Below are 6,922 nucleotides of genomic sequence, written 5' to 3'. Positions count from 1 at the left end.
CTTTAGCCAGGCGGCACAGTGCAGTACGTCTCTCTCTCTGCCCAGTTACAGCCTGCAAGGAACTTGCTCCGGAGAAGCGTTCAGAGATCCGGGGAGTGATCATCGGGGAATGTCTTTTTTTTATAAACTTTGGATGACCTCGATCTTTTTGGGGAAGGGGCGGGGATGCGATGGCAATTTGAGTGCATTGCCCGCCCACCCCATTTCAAATTGGAGGGGTGGGTGGTGGGGGGGTGTGGTGGTTTCCGTGCGTTGTATGTTTGTGGCGATGGTCGTCGATGGCTTCCGATGGCAGGTATTCACACTTATTTATTTTCCCCTTTCTCTTTTGTTTTTCTCTGTCTTGTCGAAGGTGAGCAGCCGCGGGTGGGAGTGAGGATCGGGAGCCCCGCCGAGATGTCCGTGTGGCTAACTCGGGCCGTCGCCTTGGCTTCGTTGGTGGGCGGCGGCGGCTGGTGGTGGTTGGGGGCGGTGGCCAGCGACGGCACCGAGAGCTACGGCGAGGCGTGCGAGACTCTGTGCTCCTGCCAGGAGAAGGACGGCGTGCTGGTGCTGGGCTGCGAGGACAGCCGGATCGTCAGCGTGCTGCAGCTCAGTCCGCCTCACTGGCCCCTCTACCACTTGTTCCTCAGCGGCAACCTGCTGAGCCGCCTGCAGCCCGACGAATTCCTCAACTTCAGCGGCGCCGCCGTGCTCCACCTGGGCGGCAACCGGATCGAGGAGATCGAGGCGGGCGCCTTCCGCGGCTTGCACGCTACCCGGCGCCTCCACCTCAACAACAACCGGCTGGAGGGGCTGCGGAGGGACGCTTTCGCCGGCCTGGAGCGCCTCGAGTACCTGCAGCTGGACTACAACTACCTCCGGCGGCTGGAGAGCGGCACCCTGGACAGACTCCCACGCTTGCAGGTCCTCATCCTCAACGACAACCTACTGGCCGGCCTGCCCGCTGACCTCTTCCGCCACGTCCCCCTCACTCACCTCGACCTGAGGGGTAACCGGCTCCGGGCCCTGCCGCACGCCGGCTTGCTGGAGCACCTGGGCGGCCTGGCCGAGCTCCAGCTGGAGGACAACCCCTGGGACTGCGGTTGCCCGCTGCTGGCCCTCAAGGCTTGGCTGGAGAGCATCTCGTACACGGCGCTGGTGGGCGAGGTGGTCTGCGAGACCCCTTTCCGCCTGCACGGCCGCGACCTGGGCGAGGTCTCCCGCCAAGAGCTGTGCCCCCGCCGCCCCGGGGGGCTGGACTCGGATTGGAAGCCGCCTTTCGCCCCTCCTCCCTTGAGCACCCGAGGCTACTTCCACAGCAGCCCGCCTCCGGCGGCCACACCCAACCTCCTCATCACCTCGTCCCCGTCCAGGTACCAGCCCAAAGGCACCCGCCTGCCCAAGGCTCCCCCCTCCAGGGTGAGGGTCACCACCTCCCGCAGCCCATTCCTCAAGATGAAGGAGGAGTTGGATGAGGAGGAGGAAGAAGGGGAGGGACAAGGCTACCCTTACGGCCCCATCTTCGCCTACCAGACCAAGCCCCCGGTGCCTCTGGTGTGCCCCCGGCAGTGCAGCTGCAACCTGCAGATCTCCGAGCTGGGGCTCAATGTCAACTGCCAGGAGAGGCGGATCGAGAGGGTCTCCGAGCTGCAACCCAAGCCCTACAACCCCAGGAAGCTGTACCTGAGCGGCAACCGGCTGGTGGCGGTCAGGCGGGGGGACTTCGAGGAAGCTGCCGGCCTGGAGTTGCTGCATCTGGGCCACAACCGCATCACGGCGGTGCAGGACGGTGCCTTCTCCAACCTGACCCAGCTGAGGCGCCTCTACCTGAACGGTAACTGCCTGGAGGCGCTGGGGGCGGGCAGCTTCCGCGGGCTGCGCAACCTGCGCTACCTCTACCTGGAGTACAACGCCCTGCGGCGCCTAGGGGCCGGCACCTTGGCGCCGGCTCCTGGCCTCCAGCTGCTCTTCCTGCACCACAACCTGCTCAGGTCCCTGCCGCCGCGCCTCTTCGCCGGCCTCAACCTGACCCGGCTCAGCCTGCGGGGTAATCGCTTCGCCTCGCTGCCCGTCGCCGGCCTTCTCGACCAGCTCGCCTCCCTCATCCAGATCGAGCTGGACGAGAATCCCTGGGAGTGCGGCTGCCCGCTGCTGGGCATGAAGCGCTGGCTGGAGCGCCTGGGTCCCGGAGCTCTGGTCCGCCGCCTCAGCTGCCAGTCCCCCAAGCACTTGGCCGGCCAAGACCTGGCCTCACTCCGCTCCGACCTCATCTGCCCGGACCACTCCGACGAGGTGGCTCTCTCCACTCCCTCGCTGCTGCTCCCCGCCCCGCCTGGCCCGGCGGCCGCTCGGCCCCTCGCCACGGCTGGCCCGGCCACACCGTTCCCGGACACGGGCTCGGTGGTGCCCCTGTCGGTGCTCATCCTCAGCCTGCTGCTGGTATTCCTGGCGTCGGTGTTCGTGGCGGCCGGCCTCTTCGTCGTGGTGATGAAGCGGCGCAAGCGGGCGCAGAGCGAGCGCACGAGCGCCAACAATTCCGACGTGAGTTCCTTCAACCTGCAGTACAGCGTCTACAGCCACGGGCCGGCGCCCAAAGCCAAGAGCCCCGCCGGCCACGTCTACGAGTACATCCCCCACCCTCTGGGCCACATGTGCAAGAACCCCATTTACAGGTCTCGAGAGGGCAACTCGGTGGACGATTACAGGGACTTACACGAGCTCAAGGTCACCTACCGAAACCCGGTGGACGAGGAGCGAGAGAACCAGTTGAGGAGCCCCTCGTATAGCATCAGCACCATCGAGCCCCACGAGCAGGTCTCTCCAGTTCAAGATGTGGACCATTTCTACCGTGGCATTTTAGAGCCGGGCAAACAGTCGCCCACTGGCAACAGTGTTGAATATAAATTTGGTAGTCCACCAAACTATAATTATTCACCGAACTATGAAGTAAGACGCCAGTATTTACATCCGGAGAGGATGAGGGAGACGGTGCTGTACGGAGCACCCAGTAATGTATATGCCGAGCAAATTAGAAATGATTACCTGGAACTGAAAGCAAAGCTTCACATCGAGCCGGACTACCTCGAAGTTCTCGAAAAACAGACAACATGCAGTCAGTTCTAAGCCACAGAGTTGTTTATATACAGTATTTATTTCTAATTATCTGAAATTCGGTTGTTTTATTTTCTTGTTTACTTTTCATTCCACACACTAGTTTGAGGGTAAGTGTCAAGGCCACCAGATAATCACCTTGAAAGGAGTTTTCAGCCAGGGGTGTGCATCATAACTCTCAGCTCCACTGAAACACTGGAGTTTGCTAGGATCAGAGGACCCCAAACTGAAGATTTTCCTCGTGATATTCTGACAATAGGCATAAGTAAACGTATTGGGTTTCATTGCCCTAGACGGGAACTTTATAGTCTTTCTTGCATTCTTAACTTGCCCATATCTGGAAGTATTTTTTTAATTCACTAAATTTGCATCATATTGTTAGTAAATTGCAGTTTCTTCATGTGTACCTCAAGCCAGGTATTTTAGTTACAAAATAGACCGATATAATACTTAATACTTTTTAGTCACACAAAAAATCACCGGGTAGTTACCTCTCCAACCAAAATATTTTGCTTATTCCTAGATGACATCAGAAATATCGCATGTTGTACAAAAATGCATCAGTACATTTTTGCAGTTTTGCAACATGACTCAACACCTGATGCAGTGGATCAAAGTGTGTCATAGGTGTTGTCAATGCACAGTTTGGATTTGGTTCTAGCTTCAGCAGTCTTTATAATTAGAGTCAAAATGGTCCTTCATTGAACTTCACGAGGCTAGCACACCCCTAATTTTAGTATGGAGCTCTTATTCTTAAAATGGATGTCTTTGTATGCATTCTGCACTTTTAAATTAGAAAGAAACCTGAGGTCTTTAATATTCATCTCAGAATTGCACAATTGAGTGTGTGCACTGGGGCCACGCAGGGCTATCTGTTGGATTGTACAAATCTGTATGTAATGTCTGTACCCTTGTAAAAAAAACTCAACGGGGAAGTTATATTACACCACTGGGTGTTCAAACTGGCTATTTGTGTGACTTTTTTAATACCGTATATAATTTAACAAAAATAAATTATAAGAGGCAGTTGAACTTTAACAATGGCAGATTGCTTTACATTGGCTAAACATTAAAGCCAAATAAAGAGAGCAGACAGTACAGCAAGAACCTCTTGTCAGGAAGCAGCATTTTAATTGGGTTTACTGTTGTCATTTTAAATATTTGTTGACATGGAGTTGTATTTACTTGTCAAACTGGATTTCTAATATGAGCCAGCAGCAAGCTTAATAATTTAGGTTAAGGGTTAATGTGATCTGTCGATGAAGGAATTCTAGATAAAGAAGCATCCAGACCTGGAATTTTGACTCTACAGATTGCATTAGCATCCCCAGTAGAGGTCTCCACAATGGTCGTTAGCAGTATTTTAGATCCAAACCCTTAAATCATCAAATATGATGTTTCTACGCTATCTTCTAGTACTATAATTAACAAATATACACATGAGAAGGTCAGTATTAAATTAGATTTTTTTTGTATAAATTGGATCCTAAATAATATCATCATATTTTCATGTGTGGGGAATTTAAAAGGTGTTTGAACGGCTAGACCTTCTTCCCTATTTGAACAATTTTTAAACACCAAATAAGATGTTTTTTAATACTGCTGTAAAGTGTAGTTTTCTTTTCAACATTTGTCACTACTTTAACACAGATATTTCAGTGAGACCATGAAGTTCATTAAGTGATATGAAGGAGACCATCCAGACATAATTTTCTACTGAGGATTTTTTATTGTGGAACGTTGTAGATTTATTTTACAATGCAATACTTTTCGGTAATACTGCAAACATAATTCAGATCTAATCGCTGCAGAACACTGCTCACTGAAATCTGTCAAGTAAATTTAATTGGATCTCATGGAAGTTTTGATGTAAAACACAAGTTGATTCTATCAGAAGTTATACTGATTTCCCAAAGGATTTTAAGTTGTGGATATATTTTCATTATATTATAGCTAATTAAAAAGTGGCATATTTACTATTTTCACCTGACTGTAGTGTACTGAAGACTCCGTAAACCCTTTTCACTCTTCTTATAATATGTAACCATCTTGGCCAGTCTTAAGATGGAGCTGGGTCTTGTTTTGTGGAACTTAACAGTGCATTATCAGTATAGTGGGAAGATACTGTTACTTATCATGAATGTACCCATTTTCATTTTGTTTTTCTGTTACTGCATACATGTTAAGGTAGGTAGGCATATCTGGGAAAAGACAGTTGCAGTGTAGATTATCAGATGCATTCTATCCTCTTTGCTTGGCCCAAATGTAATATAGCAGCATACCAATAAAAGAAATCCAGTCTTTCTCCTTTCCTTGCTGAAAAAATTGCCATTGTATGGCACATGCGCTAAGTTTATTTCATACACCACTGTCTAATTTTATTTTCTCTGCAGCTCTTTTAAATTGCCATGGTACAACAAAACAAAATATATCCTGACTAGAGGTATTGTTGAGATTATTTCATCACATTGCAAGTTTGTTAAAAAGAAAAAGGATTTAGACAATCTTCATTTATTTATTTCAAAGAATCTTGAGATAGTTATGCCAGTGTCATTCATTAAAGTGTTCATGCAAAAACCAAATATTTATATAACTCAAATTGAGTTCGCTGTTGAATTATTGATCCCAGAAAAAAGTGTTTAACTGTTTGAATTCCAAGTCAGATCCAATCTCATATCTGTTTAATGTTTATAAATTAAGTAATTATTTGCATTCCTCATAAATGTGTTCAGAATAATCCATTTAAAATATAATGGCCAAATCTTGCTGGAACAGGGCATCATTATTATTTAGATGCTTTCTTTCACCCGAGTGCTCAAACGCTTTTTTGCATTGTAGCTTGTTGCAAGTGCAAGCTGATGACAGTGGGTGACAACAGGATAACTGGGATCTGGGTGAACAATAGGACCATCATTAAAACTCATACATAATAAATCAGGTTTAAGGCTTGAGAGAGAAATAGAAAGAATAGAGAATGAAGGTGAATTAGAGACAAATCAGGTTTGGAAATTAAAAAGAGGTAAAATAAGAATGGATTGAAAGAAAAATAAAGTGCTAATATTTACATTTAAAATGTACAAAATACTTGGTAACTTATGACATGCAGGAATGAAGCTCTGCAGTTTAAATTATTGCAGTTTTGGATGAGATTAATTAGCATTGCATTATTAGTGATCAATTCATTAAAATATATATAGGTTTTAATTTTGATCTGTAACGTTTTCCTAACTATTGTGCAAGCCCAACACATTATTAAAAAATAATGGAAAGATTTTTTAAAAATATCTTTTATGGGAAGAAAGGGCAGAGCAGGAAAAATCAAGTCACTCATTCTGAAGATTCACAGTTTGTGGAATATCTCTTCATCCCTTGATCTTCCTGCCAGATTTGTATATTAATAATGGTATGTCCATGAAAACTTTTTACTTTCACAGCAAGATCTGGCCTCTTCAATGTAATAAAACTGGGGCTACCTGGATGGTTAAAAATCATAGCAATTTGTATTTATGTTTTGGGAAGTTTATTGTTTGATCTCATAGATTTTCTGAAAATATATAAGTTGCAGCAATGTATTTTTGAACAATGATTGATCAAATTATTTCTTAGGATTGAATTACATATATTACAACTTGCCAAATTACTTCAAGTACATGTTCAAAGTATTGTATTATGCTCATTTAGTTTCAATTGATAAAATAGCAGGCCTCCTATTTACAAAGCTTACCAATTCAAATTATTTCATCAATAAAGTCCTGGGAATATTTAACTAGTAGTTTACAAATGCAGAAACACATAGGCATCCAAATTGTCTTCTCCACAAAAGTTTTAA

General features: G+C 46.9%; 1 protein-coding gene across 1 annotated transcript; it reads left to right on the top strand.

Moving 5' to 3' along the window:
* The first annotated feature begins 288 nt into the window (after nucleotides 1-288).
* Nucleotides 289-4,055, top strand: LOC109930542 (SLIT and NTRK-like protein 5). The gene has a single exon (XM_020530017.2). It carries the CDS (start codon nucleotides 289-291, stop codon nucleotides 3,103-3,105), a length of 2,817 nt encoding a protein of 938 aa, XP_020385606.2. The 3' UTR covers nucleotides 3,106-4,055.
* Nucleotides 4,056-6,922: the final 2,867 nt, after the last annotated feature.

Source organism: Rhincodon typus, chromosome 6 (genome assembly GCF_021869965.1).
Source record: "Rhincodon typus isolate 14 chromosome 6, sRhiTyp1.1, whole genome shotgun sequence".
In the NCBI taxonomy this organism is placed as follows: Eukaryota; Metazoa; Chordata; class Chondrichthyes; order Orectolobiformes; family Rhincodontidae; genus Rhincodon; species Rhincodon typus.
This window is presented reverse-complemented; position numbering and strand designations above follow the sequence as displayed.